The sequence below is a fragment of the Zootoca vivipara genome, chromosome 16 (genome assembly GCF_963506605.1).
Source record: "Zootoca vivipara chromosome 16, rZooViv1.1, whole genome shotgun sequence".
NCBI lineage: Eukaryota > Metazoa > Chordata > Lepidosauria > Squamata > Lacertidae > Zootoca > Zootoca vivipara.
The window spans coordinates 37,458,264-37,474,664 of NC_083291.1; the positions used below are offsets into that span (position 1 = coordinate 37,458,264).

The 16,401-nt window shown below is 49.2% G+C and overlaps 1 protein-coding gene across 4 annotated transcripts in view; it reads left to right on the top strand.

Moving 5' to 3' along the window:
- ALAS2 (5'-aminolevulinate synthase 2) overlaps window positions 1-15,044 on the top strand; it is a 29,977-nt gene extending 14,933 nt beyond the window's left edge. For 3 of the 4 annotated variants that reach the window (XM_060268745.1, XM_060268746.1, XM_060268744.1), the window contains 9 exons: window positions 745-885; window positions 991-1,089; window positions 2,706-2,931; window positions 4,685-4,869; window positions 8,030-8,209; window positions 8,822-8,986; window positions 10,419-10,687; window positions 12,742-12,904; window positions 14,763-15,044. In XM_060268745.1, the coding sequence (XP_060124728.1) occupies window positions 745-885; window positions 991-1,089; window positions 2,706-2,931; window positions 4,685-4,869; window positions 8,030-8,209; window positions 8,822-8,986; window positions 10,419-10,687; window positions 12,742-12,904; window positions 14,763-14,926 (1,592 nt within the window). In that variant the 3' untranslated portion in view covers window positions 14,927-15,044. The remainder of the gene's footprint in view (window positions 1-744; window positions 886-990; window positions 1,090-2,705; window positions 2,932-4,684; window positions 4,870-8,029; window positions 8,210-8,821; window positions 8,987-10,418; window positions 10,688-12,741; window positions 12,905-14,762) is intronic. The other variant, XM_060268747.1, reaches the window with a different exon arrangement.
- Window positions 15,045-16,401: the final 1,357 nt, after the last annotated feature.

Here is a 16,401-nt window from a genome sequence, read left to right on the forward strand (position 1 = left end):
AACTGGGCAAAGCAGCATCAAAAGTCACTTTTGAGCATGCTCCGCCCAGTTCCAAAATGGCAGCAGCGCTACTTCCAGTCTGCTATTTCCGGTCGGTCCCTTCTTTCTCTGACAGCAACTTGGCAGGTATGGTCAGTGCCTTTCACAAGCTACAATTCCCGGAATTCTCTATGACCATCGAAGTGTTACGAGAGTGCTTTACATTTGTGGTGTGGATGTGATAGAGCTGGGCGCACCCATAGCCTGACAAGGGACCTGGGTGGTGCTGTGGTCTAAACCACTGAGCTTCTTGGGCTTGCCGATTGGAAAGTCGGCGGTTCAAATCCCCATGACGGGGTGAGCTCCCGTTGCTCAGTCCCAGCTCCTGCAAACCTAGCAGTTCGAAAGCACGCCATTGATAGTAGATAAAATTGGTACTGCTGTGGCAGGAAAGTAAACGGTGTTTCCGTGCACTCAGGTTTCTATCGCGGAGTTCCATTGCGCCAGAAGCGGTTTAGTCATGCTGGCCACCTGACCCGGAAAGCTGTCTGTGGACAAACACCAGCTCTCTCAGCCTGAAAACGAGATGAGCACCGCAACCCCATTTGACTGGACTTAACCGTCCAGGGGTCCTTTACCTTTACCTATAGCCTGGCAAGGCAGATTCCTACATCCAGCTCTGAAAAAGTCCAGGGCTGAGTGGGGTACAGTCCCTATGGGGGGTCACCAGCTGGGTTCTCCTCCTCTCCTTCTTCTGCCCTCTAGGCTCCACCGCGCAGACGGCGCCCCTGCGTCTCCCCTCCACGCAGTGCCCTTTCATGGAGTCAGAGCGCAAAAGCGGCCAGAATTCCTTCGTGCAGGAGGCAAAACCTGAGGTCCAGGAAGATGTCAGGCCTTTCAAGTCAGGTAGGGAATGACGAGACCTGCATCATATGGGGAGGTGAAGCAGAAGGGAAACCTCCCATCCTTGGCCTTTCCCTAGCCGTGACCCACTCTTCCTTCTCCCTCTAGGCATGTGGACTTCCCTAATAAGGGAGGTGCAGTCCAGCCTCAAGAGGAAGTTGCTCGATTCTGACAAAGCGTCACACCTCCTTCGGGACAACATGCCAGGTTAGTGAATGGGAGGACTCCCAAAACTACTCAGATGGGGAGACAGCGTAAGTAACACACACACACCTGCCGTGTGTGTCAGACGCAGAGCTAGCAATTAAGCATTCCAGCCTTGTCGGAGTTGGCTATCACTTTTCCCCCACCCAAAAAAAGTTTACTTTTAAGTTGTGTAAGAAATAAAGCATACCCACCTTTAGAGGAGGCCATAGCCTGTGGGGTTTTTTTTCTCCCAGTCCCTGATGTTATACACATGCTGTCTGGTTGAAAAGAGGCAAACTTAAAGCAGCTAGTCACACAGAGACACAACAGGCAGCCTCCTCTGAGAGCAGGTTATATTTACTGGGACTCTTGATTGGAGCGGATTGAAGAGCGGTATCGGACGAATGTGTCCTGCCAGCTCAAGGATTTCTGCTTGTGCACCAGGACTCTCCACCCTCCTGCCCCGCTCCACACCCTCTCCCAACCCGTTCCAGAGTGTTGGGGGAACCCCTAGAAAAGGTTTAGGGATGAAGCTTAAGATATATTTGGAGAAAAATTATAAGGTTAGAGAAGGACAATAAGGGAGGGGGCTTATAAATAAGGGAGGGGGCTTATAAAGAGGCTGAAGAGGCGAGAAGTTAAATAAAGGAGGGAAATGATTGTATGTCAAATAGTTATTATAGATTTCAGACTCTAAGGAGATTCTTAACTATTCTATAAATATGCTTACTGTAATAATAGGACTGGAATAATGTATGCAATGAGTGAATCAGAATGAAGAATAGAGGAATGAATTAGAGAGTGCCATATTAGATATAAACAGAAGCGTGGAAGGGGGGGAAGGAGGAAGTCAACAGTGTAAAGGAATTACAGGGGAGCAATATTTGGCTAAGGGGTATTATATTGTTAAAGTATGAGAATATGTTTCCCCAAATGTGAATAAGTTTTGATGTATCTTTTTTTTCTTTTTTTTGTGTTTAAATGTTTTTTCTTTGTATTTTTCTTTTTTCTTTTTTTCTTTTTTCTATGTAACGGTTTGAAAACTAATAAAAATATTTTTTAAAAAAATAGAAAAGATTTAGGGATGTGTACAAGGGAAGGAGAGGGTGAGTATGTTCCAATGTGCAAGCAGAAGTCCTTGCACTGACGGAACATTCACATAGTAGTACTTTGGATACAACCCATGATGTCCAATCAAACTTAATGTGGCTGGGGTAACCCAGTCAGATGGGTGGCATATAAAAAATAAAATTATTACTAATGTTATTATTATTATTATAATGCAGAGATGGGGTGGAATTAGTTTCTTCCCAGGAGAGGTCGATTTGAAGGGCACGAGGTCAGTGCAGTAACTCATGCAGAGAAGCAACCGACAGTCTCCTCCAACCCCCTTGCCACCACTCCCTACCCCCTAATATCTTCTGCCTGGAGAGTCTGCGTCACTCTGTCTGACAGCATGGCCCATGATCCATCAGAACTTGCCCCTGACTCCACGGAAAAAGAACCTTCCTGCCCTCTCTCACAGGCTGCTGCTTTTCAGTAGGTTCTGGGCTTAGCCTTCCATTGGTGCTAGTCATCCATTGTAGAGAAATCGAGTGATTCACGTGGTTTGTTAACCAGCCCTGTGTTTTTCCTAGCAGGGAGCAAAGTGTTTGAGTACGACCAATTCTTTGAGGCAAAGATCCAAGCGAAGAAGCAAGATCACACCTACCGGGTCTTCAAGACAGTGAATCGTAGGGCCGACGCCTATCCCTTTGCCGAGGACCATTCTGGCTCCCAGGTGGAAGCCCGTGAGGTGTCGGTCTGGTGCAGTAATGACTACCTGGGAATGAGCCGCCACCCTCGAGTCATGCAGGCCATCCGGTGAGTGGCAGGTGTCCTGCAATGGAACTCCAGTACAAACTCTCTCCAGCCCACACCTCGTCTAGTTCCAATGGTCTGTTTCAAGCTGTTCCGCATTGCCCTTGAAACCTGCCCCAGTTTACTTTCGAAACTCAGTGTAATGGCCCTTTGACATGATCATGGGGTCGGAAAAACAGGGAAAGGTGTTCTAGCCCCTAGGCTGAAAACAGACAACAGCACTTTTTGTTTTCTCTGGAGAGATGAAGGAGATTTGAAAAATGCGTGGCTGCTTGTGACATGAACTCTTGCCCCAATTCTAACCTCTGGTCAGCCTCAGCATCCTGAGGCCACTGCCCGGGACCACCCTGGCCTTCCCATCAAAATGTGTCCAGGGGTTGCCATTTTAATTTCCCACAATGCCCTTTGAGAGGCATTATGTCAGGGGTCATAGTAGGAAATCAATAATGGAAATTGTAGCTCTGTGAAGGAGTAAATTAGAGTCCACCCCATATACTCAAAGAACTTTTTAAGTGGATGGCTTTGCCCACATAATCTGTGAGGGGTAAACTACAGTTCCCAGGATTCTTTGCGGGGAAACCATTAGCTTTAAATGTGCTGGTTTGAAACAGAGGTGATGGTGGCACAGAGAAAATCAATGTGTGTGCCTTGGGGCCCTTTCTCAATCCTCTTTAAACTCTTGTAAAAGTGTTTTCTGTCTCTGACTCTAGGCAGTTTAGTGAGTAAGAGAATGAACAGGAAAGTCTCTGGTTCAAAGCTTACATCAGCCATGAATGGGGGGGCTTAGGCAAGACTTCAGCTTCAACCCCCTCCCCATCCTAATAAGCCTGCCCCACACCCTTTTTCAACAGACCCATGAAGATAGCACATGGTGTGGTTTTTGTATTTTATTGTAATGTGACTTTTAATTTTAGTTTACTCGGTAAACTGGCTGGGGAACTTTCTGTTATGGGTTATCATGGATTGTATCCAACACTAATCTTACATAGAGCCATAGCTGCCAAGTCTCCCGTATTCCCCGGGAAACCCCCGTTTTTCCAGCTGTTCCCAGCTGAAAAAATGGATTTTTTTGGTTTTTCCCGGTTTATTCTGGCGCGGCGGCCATTTTGGAACTGGGCGGAGCATGCTCAGAAGCGACTTTTGATGCTGCTTTGCCCAGTTCCAAAATGGCTGCAGCGCGACTTCTGGTGCGGCGGCCATTTTGGAACAGGGCAGAGCAGCATCAAAAGTAGCTTCTGAGCATGTTCCGTCCAGTTCCAAAATGGCGGCAGCGCTACTTCCGGTCTTCTACTTCCGGTCCAGTCCCTTATTTCTCAGGCCGGAACTTGGCAGCTATGCTCAGAGCAGACGCTTTAGGACTGATGGAAACAAGTCCTTTGATTTCAATGGGTCTGGTCTGAATTAACCCTGGGTGCTACTTAACCCAACCCCCTTTTTAAAATGTAACCCTCTTTGAGCACTTACCCATACCTGTAGATTTCACTAATGGTGGGGCAAACCACAGCTTCCAAGGAGGCAATTTTAATGGGATCGTGGCAAGGAGGCGAAGGGTGAACACGCTCCCTTCCTAGCACTGGGGTGGCCCCAATCTGAACCAGGCTCCCCACAGTTGCTTTGCACACAAAAAATGGGAAAGGGACCCAAGATCTGATGGTCTCATCTGGTTTGGCGATCCAGGTGTGATTCACCTTCTAAATTCGGCCCTTTTTGGAGCAAATCTCATTCTCCTCTTCTTCTTCCACCCTATCCCCACCAGGGATACTCTGGATCTTTACGGAGCTGGAGCTGGAGGCACCAGGAACATTTCTGGCACCAGTAAGTTCCACGTGGAGCTGGAGCAAGAACTGGCCAGCCTGCACAGCAAAGACGCTGCCCTGCTCTTCTCTTCTTGCTTCGTGGCCAATGACTCCACCCTCTTCACTTTGGCCCGCATGATGCCAGGTAACCAAGGCGATGCAGTGGGTTGGCCTTTAGGGCCCGGCTGGGAGCCAAGATAAGGGAAAGACATGGGGCTTTGCATGGAGAAGGTTCCAAGTTCAATCCCCAGCATCTCCAAGTTGCGCTGGGAGAAGCCCCGGTCTGGAATCCTGTGGAGACTGGACTGTGTTAGATCGACCAGTGGGTTTGACTTGCGATGGGTAGATTTGACCATGCTTGTTTCTCTAATTTTTTCCCAGTCTTAAATTCATTTCTCCATGTTTCTCCATTAGTTTTAAAAAGTCCTCCTGAAAAATTACCAGCATTTTAAGGCAAAATTCTCCTAGTTTTTTAACTATGCACGTACCCCAGTGTGTGCAATCTTGCATACTTTGCTAGAGAACTGTGTAGCAAATATAGCATAGTGCAAATACAGCACTCGGTGAATTTGAAAAGATGGCTGTGTTTGTTGTTGTTGTTTAGTCGTTTAGTTGTGTCCGACTCTTCGTGACCCCATGGACCATAGCACGCCAGGCACTCCTGTCTTCCACTGCCTCCCGCAGTTTGGTCAAACTCATGTTCGTAGCTTCGAGAACACTGTCCAACCATCTCGTCCTCTGTCGTCCCCTTCTCCTAGTGCCCTCAATATTTCCCAACATCAGGGTCTTTTCCAGGGAGTCTTCTCTTCTCATGAGGTGGCCAAAGTATTGGAGCCTCAGCTTCACGATCTGTCCTTCCAGTCATGGGCGTAGGCAAGGGGGGGCAGGAGGGGGCAGCTGCCCCCCCCTAGAAGCAAAAAAATTAATTTATTTTACAGACCATAACCAGCACTTTTCCCCTCCAAAAACTGAAGTGGAAAGGGCTTTGCTTTAGCAAGAGCAGCTAAGTCTCCGCTTGCTTGGGGGGGGGGGGGACACACAGCTGTAACAAAAACACATCAAATAAATAAAGCAAAGTGGCTACCAGTAGTTAAGCAGTTAAGACAATGGAGCAGATATCCCCAGGCAAGTTTCGATAGCTGACCAATTCACCCTATTGTTCTTGAGTGGGAGTTGTTAATGAGCATTCAGGAATCACATTAAGAGTTCTATTGACGATTTAATGAGGGTGCAGAGGATTCAATTTGACTAAGGTGGCTCTGCAAGGCTAAAAGGAAGTGAATAAGAAAGGGGGGGCTGTAGCTTTGACAGACACAGTGATGTTTATAAAAAGCACAGGTGTTCCAGCCTGCCCCTCCTCCTGCATCTGTATACTGTAAATCAGGGGTGGCCACCTCCCAAGAGACTCTGATCTACTCACAGAGTTAAAAACTGGGAGTGATCTACCCCCTTTTGGGGGGTTCAGGTCAAAGCTGTTGAGTTTTTTTAAGGAAGGGAAGCCCTGTTTTTTGGGGTTTAGGTCAAACTTGTTGAGCTTCTTTTAGGAGGGAGGGAGGCCCATTTTTGTTTAGGGCTTCAGGTCATAGTTCAACTTTTTTTAGGGAGGAGGAAAATTTTGGGTGAGCTTTTTTTAGGGGTGCCAGTGACCTACCAGTGATCTACCACAGACATCCAGTGATCTACTGGTAGATCACAATCTACCTGTTAGACGTGCCTGCTGTAAATCAAGCAGAGAGAAAGCTGCTTACAAGACTCCTCTTGCTGCAGAGTTCCAGCATCACAGCGTCACCCAGAGGCACCCAAAAATATGAGTTATCCCTCTCTTTATTTCTTCCTTCCTTCCCTCCCTCTTCCATCCTTAATAAAATACTGGGGGGGGGCAGATAAGCCCCACATAGAAAGCCCATCAACATGGGGGGTGACTCTTTCAAATACGGTATTTACCAGTAATTGGGGGGGGGAGGGGAGAGGCACCTAGGCCTCTAGGAGTTGGCTGCTATGCCTAGGAGTAGGACAATTCAAGAAAGCAGAATGATGCATATGCTATGGTAATATATCAATAGAATTGTAGTCGGAAGGGACCACAAAGGTCATCTAGTCCAACCCCCTGCAATTCAGGAATTTTTTCCTAAGGTGGGGCTTGAACCCAAGACATGGTTGAAATATTATGCTGATATGCAGCAATGCCTTGGAGCTGTCGTGACTGCGGCCATGCCTTGCCTCGCCCTTGCCCACCCTGCCACCCTCTCTCGCCTGCCCGACCCTCCTGTCCTCTTGCTGCAGAGTTCCAGCATCACAGCGTCACCCAGAGACACCCAAAAATATGAGTTATCCCTCTCTCTATTTCTTCCTTCCTTCCCTCCCTCTTCCATCCTTAATAAAATACTGGGGGGGGGCAGATAAGCCCCACATAGAAAGCCCATCAACATGGGGGGGTGACTCTTTCAAATACGGTATTTACCAGTATTTGGGGGGGGAGGGGAGAGGCACCTAGGCCTCTAGGAGTTGGCTGCTATGCCTAGGAGTAGGACAATTCAAGAAAGCAGAATGATGCATATGCTATGGTAATATATCAATAGAATCATAGAATTGTAGTCGGAAGGGACCACAAGGGTCATCTAGTCCAACCCCCTGCAATTCAGGAATTTTTTCCTAAGGTGGTGCTTGAACCCAAGACATGGTTGAAATATTATGCTGATATGCAGCAACGCCTTGGAGCCGTCGTGGCTGCGGCCGTACCTTGCCTCGCCCTCGCTGCCACCCCCTCTCGCCTGCCCGACCCTCCCATCCTCTCCAGCCAAGCAGGGTAGCTGCCAACGCTGCCAGCCCCAGAAGCACAAGGTGGCCGCTGCTGCCGCCGCCGCCACAATGTCATTGGGCCCACTGGCCCTGTGGCCCCGCCCACATTCCCACTTCGTGGCCCCTCCCCTCCCGTGCCTTGGCCCCGCCCCTGAACGACCATGGCTTGCCCCCCCCCTAGTTTTGATCCTGGCTACGCCCCTGCTTCCAGTGAGCGCTTCCAGTGTGTTTAGGTTTGTGTATTTGCTTTGGGAAGTCCAAATGATGTAGGTTGGTCCACCTTGAAATCATTTAGAATCATGCCATTGTAGACTTCGAAGGGACCCCAAAGCCATCTAGTCCAAGTCCCCATGGTAGAGGAATCACAGCTAAACATGAACTGGATCAAATTTCTCCCCCATACCAAGGATTTGGCTCAGTGTTAGGCAGGTTCCTTTGTCCTTATTCCAGTTAGGGGGAGAGCAGAGGCTCGGTGAGTGACCCTGAGGCTCCTTTTCCTCCTGCAGAGTGTGAGATCTATTCAGATGCAGGCAACCATGCCTCCATGATCCAGGGCATCCGAAACAGTGGAGCACCAAAGTATGTCTTCCGGCATAATGACCCCCAACACCTGGAGGAGCTCCTGAGCAAAGCCAATGCCGACACTCCAAAGATTGTTGCCTTTGAGACTGTCCATTCCATGGATGGTGGGTAATGCATTTGTATGTTGTTGATATTTCTTATTCGCTTCATAATGAATTTTCCGGACAACGTGGTAAAATCAAAATAAAACAAAAAAATCAAGCATATTAAGAGATTCATCTTTTAGGACCCACCCTATTCCTGTGACTGTTTTTAATATTGCATTTTGAATTGTTGGTGAGCCACCTTTGGACCTTATAGTGAAGCATGGGTAATAAGTTAATGACAATAGCAATAACAAGGCAATCAAATTTCCCTCTAAAATACAAAGTCAGCATGCAAGGATCAAACAAATACCAGCAGAAAGTTCATTTGTCCTAGAGGCTGGGAATCTGCGGCCCCCCAAGATGCTCCCAAACTCCCATCGGTCCCAGTCAGCATGCGCAATAATCAGGGATGCTGAGAGTTGTTGTCTGGAGGTCTACAAATTCCTCATCCTTGATTTAACACAGAAGAGCTAAAAAAGAAATCCTGTGTTGGATTTTATCAAAGCCGAGAGCTCTGTTTTTCAAAACATTACTCTGCACAATTTCCTTACTACACCTCCTTTGCAATCCAGGCTAAAGCCGCCAGTAAGAATAATCATCCTTCGTGCATTAAGTCTTCTCTGTCTGCAGGTGCCATCTGCCCACTGGAGGAAATGTGTGACGTGGCACACCGCTATGGAGCCATCACCTTCGTGGATGAGGTTCACGCAGTGGGACTTTACGGGGCCCACGGGGCTGGCATTGGTGAACGCGACGGAGTGATGGGCAAGATAGATATCGTCTCTGGCACCCTGGGTGAGTTTTAGGGGGAGCCACAGCCCCTAATGAAAAGGGGATCAGGAAGGGATGGACTACGGTGAAGGTCTGGGATGTTCTAGCACCGGATTTCCTGAACTGAGCCGGGAGTTGAAGTAGGCGGCCTAAAAGATGGCCTAAAGCTCTATGGTCCTCGGTGCCACAGAGTAGCAAGTTAAGATGATGGGGCAGACTTGGTCAGGAAGGAACACCGTGTTGGAGGTAAGTGGTTCTCCAGTGGCCACACCCTGGGAACAGCTTTGAAAGGCCAGCTAAACCAGGCAAGGGTAGCCAATGGGTCTCAAACCCTTGATGAGTTAAGCACTTCCCCTGCGTGTGAAGACAGGCTCCAGTGGATTGAGCAGAGGGGACCAATGGTCAAGAAGGCAGTTTCTGCACGTGCTGTGGAGGGAAGGAGTAAACCCTACGCAAATCTGGAGTGGAGTCCCTAAGGCAGTTGGACAGCACCTTGGACACCTCCTTCTGGCAACTCTTGCAGCCAAGTTGGCACCAAACATATTGCTTTCTTTAGACCACATCAGCGAGACCCTTACCTTCCAAGTCCTGGACTGCAAAATCCGGGACCGGCAACCGTGTGACACCGGAAGTTGCGTCGACGTAACTTCCGGTGTCGCTTTGCCCTTCTATGGGCACCAAAAATGGCCACCGCCGGCTTCGAAAGTCGTTTGTACGCATGTCAGGAAGTGCGTCGACGCAACTTCCGGTGTCGCTCCGCCCATCTATGGGCACCAAAAATGGCCGCCGCCGACACCGGAAGTTGCGTCTATGCACTTCCGGACATGCGTAGATGCGACTTTTGAAGCCGGCAGCAGACATTTTTGGTGCCCATAAAAGGGCAAATCGGAAGGGAAAAAATGGCCGCCGGCAGGAGAAAATAACGGAGAAAAACGGGAGGCGAAGTGATACGGGGGGACCACCGGGAAAAGGTAAGTAAAAACAGGGTACTTGGCAGCTATGGCGAGACCACATCTTGTCACCTGGGCAGCCCAGGACCTCCATACACACCATCCAGGCTTGTGCCCTGGGGAGGTCACTTTGGTGCTGCTAATGCAGCGGTTTCACTTCACCTCCAGAGGCACACTCCATTGTCTGTCAAGATGCCCGCAGTTTCATCTCAAGTTGAAACAATGATGCAAAATAAGACACACGAGGTTTCTCAATAAAAAAATTCCTTCAGTAGCACCTTAAAGACCAACTAAGTTTATATTTTGGTATGAGCTTTCGTGTGCATGCACACTTCTTCAGGTTTCTCAGTTTGCCTAAACTAAGTGTGCAAGTTGCAGAACCCTTTAGCACACAGTTTGGATTGTCTGCATGCAGAATTCACCATTGCATTTTCAGTGCAGAGCCTAGGTATGCTTCCAGAGTGCATCATGGATTAATGCCTGCCTTTTCCTCCCTCTCCTCGCAGGGAAGGCGTTCGGCTGTGTGGGTGGGTACGTGGCCAGCACCAAGTCTCTGATCGACACAGTGCGCTCCTATGCAGCGGGATTCATCTTCACCACCTCCCTGCCCCCCATGGTGCTGGCTGGGGCCCTAGAATCGGTCCGGGTCTTGAAGAGCCCCGAGGGGCAGGCTCTGCGCCGCTCCCACCAGCGCAATGTCAAACACATGCGCCAGCTGCTGATGGACGCCGGGCTTCCTGTGGTCAGCTGCCCCAGTCACATCATCCCCATACGGGTATGGCTCTCCAGGATGAAAAATACACAGAAACGGCCTCTCTAGTTTCCGTACCCTGTTCGCCAGGGGTGAAATAGGGAGGACTATTTCACCAAGTTTCTCCAGGGGGGGAGGAGAAATTACCTTCTTTGTGGTCCAGCTCTCACTTCCATACATCACTACTGGGAAGACCATAGCTTTAAATATACGGACCTTTGTTGGCAAGGTGATGTCTCTGCTTTTTAAGATGCTGTCTAGGTTTGTCATTGCTTTTCTCCCAAGAAGCAGGCGTCTTTTAATTTCGTGACTGCTGTCACCATCCGCAGTGATCAAGGAGCCCAAGAAAGTAAAATCTCTCACTGCCTCCATTTCTTCCCCTTCTATTTGCCAGGAGGTGATGGGACCAGTGGCCATGATCTTGGTTTTTTTGATGTTGAGCTTCACACCATATTTTTCTCTCTCCTCTTTCACCCTCGTTAAAAGGTTCTTTAATTCTTTAATCATCCGTAGTAAACTCTAAATCTTGGATGCAGCCCAATTGCCTTCCCAATCCGGCCCGCGGACGGTCTGGGAATCAGTGTGTTTTTACACGAGTAGAATGTGTCCTTTTATTTAAAATGCACCTCTGGGTTATCTGTGGGGCATAGGAATTCGTTCATTTTTCCCCCTCCAAAATATAGTCCGGTGCCCCACAAGATATGAGGGACAGTGGACCGCCCCCCCTGCTGAAAAAGTTTGCTGACCCCTGCCGTAGCCTCTCAGCTGTGGCTGGACTCAGCCAGCCCCAGGCAGCATGGTCCTGTCCGAGGCTGCAATGCTTCCGAATTCCAGTTGCTGGAAACTGCCAGAGCGGGGAGAGTGCTTGGGTCCTGCTTGCAGGTTTCCCAGAGGCCTCTGGCTGGCCACCATGACAACAGGATGCTGAACAAAATGGTTAAATGGCCTGCTCCAACAGGCTCTTCTTATTGTTAAACGGAAATATGTCGGGGATGATGACGGCGATGATTGAGAGTCCTACAACACCCGGAGGGCAAAAGTTCCCCATCCCCGTCAAACAGTTTTGTAGAGGCAGGGCTCTCCAACAGGAGTAACACAGCTTCTTTATTTGGTCACATCCACACTTTACATTGAAAGCACATGGCTCCCCCACCCCTAAATAACATTAAACATTAGAAAGAACTTCCTGACAGTAAGAGCTGTTCAGCAGTGGAATTTGCTACCAAGGAGTGTGGTGGAGTCTCCTTCTTTGGAGGTCTTTAAAGCAGAGGCTTTACAGGCATATGTCAAGAATGCTTTGATGGTGTTTCCTGCTCGGCAGGGGGTTGGACTGGATGGCCCTTGTGGTCTCTTCCAACTCTATGATTCTATGATTCTAAATAATCCTGAGTGTTGGGAATTATAGTTCTGTGAGAAACTACAGTTTCCAGGATCCTTTGGAGGAAGTTGTGACTGTTAAAGTGGTATGAATGTATTTTAAATGCATGGGGTGGTTGTTCCCCCCCCCGACATTATTTATTTATTTATTGCTGCTGCTGCTGCTGCAAGCAAATATGTTGGAAGTTTTTGCATCCTCCACAGGGTCCTGGACCTAACACCATTCTGAGTATTTGGGTGGTGGTGGAGAATGATGTCTCTTACACACACACAAAGGGTAGGAAACTCTCCGAGAAAATTATGCAAAATGGCCTCCTTCCAGTGGGAGGAGTGGAGGAGGGTGGGGAAAGCCCAGAGCAGTCATGGGTTTAATCTAGTGTTATGGGTAGGGGACCACAGTCGTCTTCTGAAGAACAGCAACAGAGTGTATGGCACAGTCTGGCCAATATGAAGCACCGAAATCTCAATTTCACCGGGGAAAACCCTGATATTAATATTTGTTGTTATTACTTTTATGCTACATTCACAGCACTTTACAAAAGTGTAAAAGGACTCCTTCCGGTTCTATTTAAATCAAAGGGACTTAATGGTGCTGATTTTTTGGCTGGGTCATTGACAGATACAAAAGGCAAGATGGGAGGACCAAGGAACTAGACCTCCAGCTTCCCTCTCTTAGCAATGTACGGTTCTCTCCTCCACAGGTTGGAGACGCAGCCCTGAATTCTCAGCTCTGTGACCTGCTTCTGTGTGAATACAACATCTACGTCCAAGCCATCAATTACCCTACTGTGCCTCGGGGGGAGGAGCTGCTGCGGCTGGCCCCCTCGCCCCATCACACGCCACCCATGATGGATTACTTTGTGGGTGAGTCACCAGGAACACATAATCTAGTCGGGACCGTGTTCCCTGTAATAAAGACTACAGTGGTACCTCGACTTACGAACGACTCGACAACCGAATTTTTCAACTTACGAACGGGGCAATGGCCGCGCGCTTACGAATTTCTCGACGTCCGAACAGAAACCACGGCAGTTTTAGATAGGTTTTTTTCGACTTTTTAGATGGGGTTGCTTTGACTTACAATTTTTTCCGTTTCCAATGCATTCCTATGGGAAATCGCGTTTCCAATGGCGCTTTTTGACTTACGAATTTTTCGACCTACGAAGGTGCTTTCGGAATGGATTAAATTCGTAAGTTGAGGCACCACTGTACTGTGTGGTTCTAGAGTAAAGGTAAAGGGGCCCCTGACCATCAGGTCCAGTCGTGTCCGACTCTGGGGTTGCGGCACTCATCTCGCTCTATAGGCCGAGGGAGCCAGCGTTTGTCCACAGACAGCTTCCAGGTCATGTGGCCACCATGACAAAGCTGCTTCTGGCGAACCAGAGCAGCGCACGGAAACGCCGTTTACCTTCCCGCCGGAGCGGTCCCTATTTATCTACTTGCACTTTGATGTGCTTTCGAACTGCTAGGTGGGCGGGAGCTGGGACCGAGCAATGGGAGCTCACCCCGTTGCAGGGATTCGAACCGCCAACCTTCTGATCAGCAAGCCCTAGACTCTGTGATTTAACCCACAGCGCCACCTGGTTCTAGAGTAGCAAACACTAATAACGGTAGGCTTACGAACATGCAGTTAGGAGTTATAAAAAGAAAACCCTGTTTGCTAGTTTTTAACCCCCCCTCCAGAAAATGAAGCCGTTAACATAGAAATGGAAGCTGTGGCCTCATTCGTATATAATGCTAAGCCATAGTTGAGGACCTGCATCCCTTCTTCAGTACAGCTGTGAATAAACTGGGAAGCATTTGCTTCTGCTTTCAAATAACGATGGTTTGGTCAAAAAGCCAGAATTATATGACAGTTTACAGGTGGATCATAACCCACAGCGGGTGGCGCTGTGGGTTAAAGCAGGGGTAGGCAACCTAAGGCCTGTGGGCCGGATGAAGCCCAATCGCCTTCTCAAGGCAGTCCAGGAATCAGCGTGTTTTTACATGAGCAGAATGTGTCCTTCTATTTAAAATGCATCTCTGGGTTATTTGGGGGGCATAGGAATTCGTTCGTATTTTTCTTCAAAATATAGTTCGGCCCACCACATGGTCTGAGGGACGGTGGACCGGCCCACGGCTGAAAAAGGTTGCTGACCCCTGGGGCTTGCCGATCAGAAGGTTGGCGGTTCGAATCCCCGCGACGGGGTGAGCTCCCGTTGCTCGGTCCCAAAGATCTAGGACAGATAAACGAAAGTACTTCTTTACATTACGCATAGTCAGTCTCCCAGGAAGCGATGGCCACCAACTTGGATGGCTTTAAAAGAGGATTAGACGTATTTATGGAGGAGGAAAGGGCTACCAGTGGCCACTAGCCACGATGGCTATGCTCTCTCTGCCTCTGCAGTTGGAGGCAGCAATGCTTCTGAATGCCAATTGCTGCAAACTGCGAGAGGGGAGAGGGCTCTTGTTTGCAGACTTCCCACAGGTTGGCAACGGTGAGAACGGGATGCTGGACTAGAATGGCCTCTGGCCTGATCCATCAGGCTATTCTTCGTTCTTTTATTCAGAAACAATTGTTCAACAGCTCCAGGGGCATTGGTCCACAAGCCCCAGCTGCTGCTTAGCAGAGATACCACCAATCAGCTGCCCATTATTCAACTTAGCAAAAAAATAAAAATGAAATTTGCCATTTGCATGGTTTGGCTACATTTAACACCTTCTTCTTCCATTCCCTCTCCAGAGAAGCTCCTGGCAGCCTGGCAGGAGGTAGGGCTGCCTCTGCAGGCCGCCGTCTCCCCCGAGTGCAACTTCTGCCGCCGCCCGCTCCATTTTGCCCTCATGAGCGAGTGGGAGAGGGATTACTTCGGCAACATGGGCCCCCGCTACATCACTCTTTGCGCCTGAGGAGCCAGCCTCTGCACACATACACAGTCTTACTGGAAGAGACGCAAGGATGTCAACACTTGGCGCTGCCAAATGGAAAGAGGGTATCCGAGTGTAATAAAAAATATGCCACTGTCGCCTTCGCTGCCTCTCACATTCATGGAATTTAAGTATCCAAATGGGCAGGGATTCTCTAGGTGGCAAGAAGGCACAGGCCTCTACTTGCCACAGGGGTGGGGAACTGAGAGCCAAGGGGCTGAATGCAGCCCTCCAAGCCTATCTGCCCCCCAGACCATACTCTCCACCAGCCCTACTCTACACCTTCTTTGAGCATTTTTTTTTACTGAATGGAACATGTCCTCGAAGTCTCTTGCTCATCTGCAGACTTACACCAAAAATGGAGGAATAGGAATTTGTTTTCAGCACCAAAGTTGAGCTCAACATTCTTTCCATTCCAGGGTTCCTCCTAATATTTTGTTCTTGTTTGAATTTCAATAGCCTAATGTAGAAGAGGGTCAGGGAGGGGGTGAAGCCCTTTGGTTGGTGCTACCAAATTGGGAGTCAGAAATCTTTGCTGATTTACTACAAAATTTCCAGGAATCTCCAGATAAGCTCCTGATCTACCTCCTGCCCATACCTGACATAGGATTTGTCCACACTGACCTTTTGCCCTGTGCTTTCTAGGCACAGGTTTGCACTTTCCTGGCCCATGTCTGAATGTTTTCCCCAACCGCTAGCCATTTTGCTTGAGAAACCCATTCTTTAGGTGAAGGTCTTGTGTGAGTGCCTGGAGGCGGTTGGAGGATGGATGGCGGCTAACAGATTGAGGTTGAATCCTGACAAGACAGAAGTACTGTTTGTGGGGGACAGGAGGCTGGCAGGTGTGGAGGACTCCCTGGTCCTGAATGGGGTAACTGTGCCCCTGAAGGACCAGGTGCGCAGCCTGGGAGTCGTTCTGGACTCACAGCTGTCCATGGAGGCACAGGTCAATTCTGTGTCCAGGGCAGCTGTCTATCAGCTCCACCTGGTACGCAGGCTGAGACCTACCTGCCTGCAGATTGTCTTGCCAGAGTGGTGCATGCTCTGGTTATCTCCCGCTTGGACTACTGCAATGCGCTCTATGTGGGGCTACCTTTGAAGGTGACCCGGAAACTACAACTAATCCAGAATGCGGCGGCTAGACTGGTGACTGGGAGCGGCCGCCAAGACCACATAACACCGGTCTTGAAAGATCTACATTGGCTTCCAGTACGTTTCCGAGCACAGTTCAAAGTGTTGGTGCTGACCTTTAAAGCCCTAAACAGCCTTGGTCCCGTATACCTGAAGGAGCGTCTCCACCCCCATCGTTCTGCCCGGACACTGAGGTCCAGCTCCGAGGGCCTTCTGGCGGTTCCCTCATTGCGAGAAGCCAAGTTGCAGGGAACCAGGCAGAGGGCCTTCTCGGTGGTGGCGCCTGCCCTGTGGAACGCCCTCCCATCAGATGTCAAAAAGGGAAA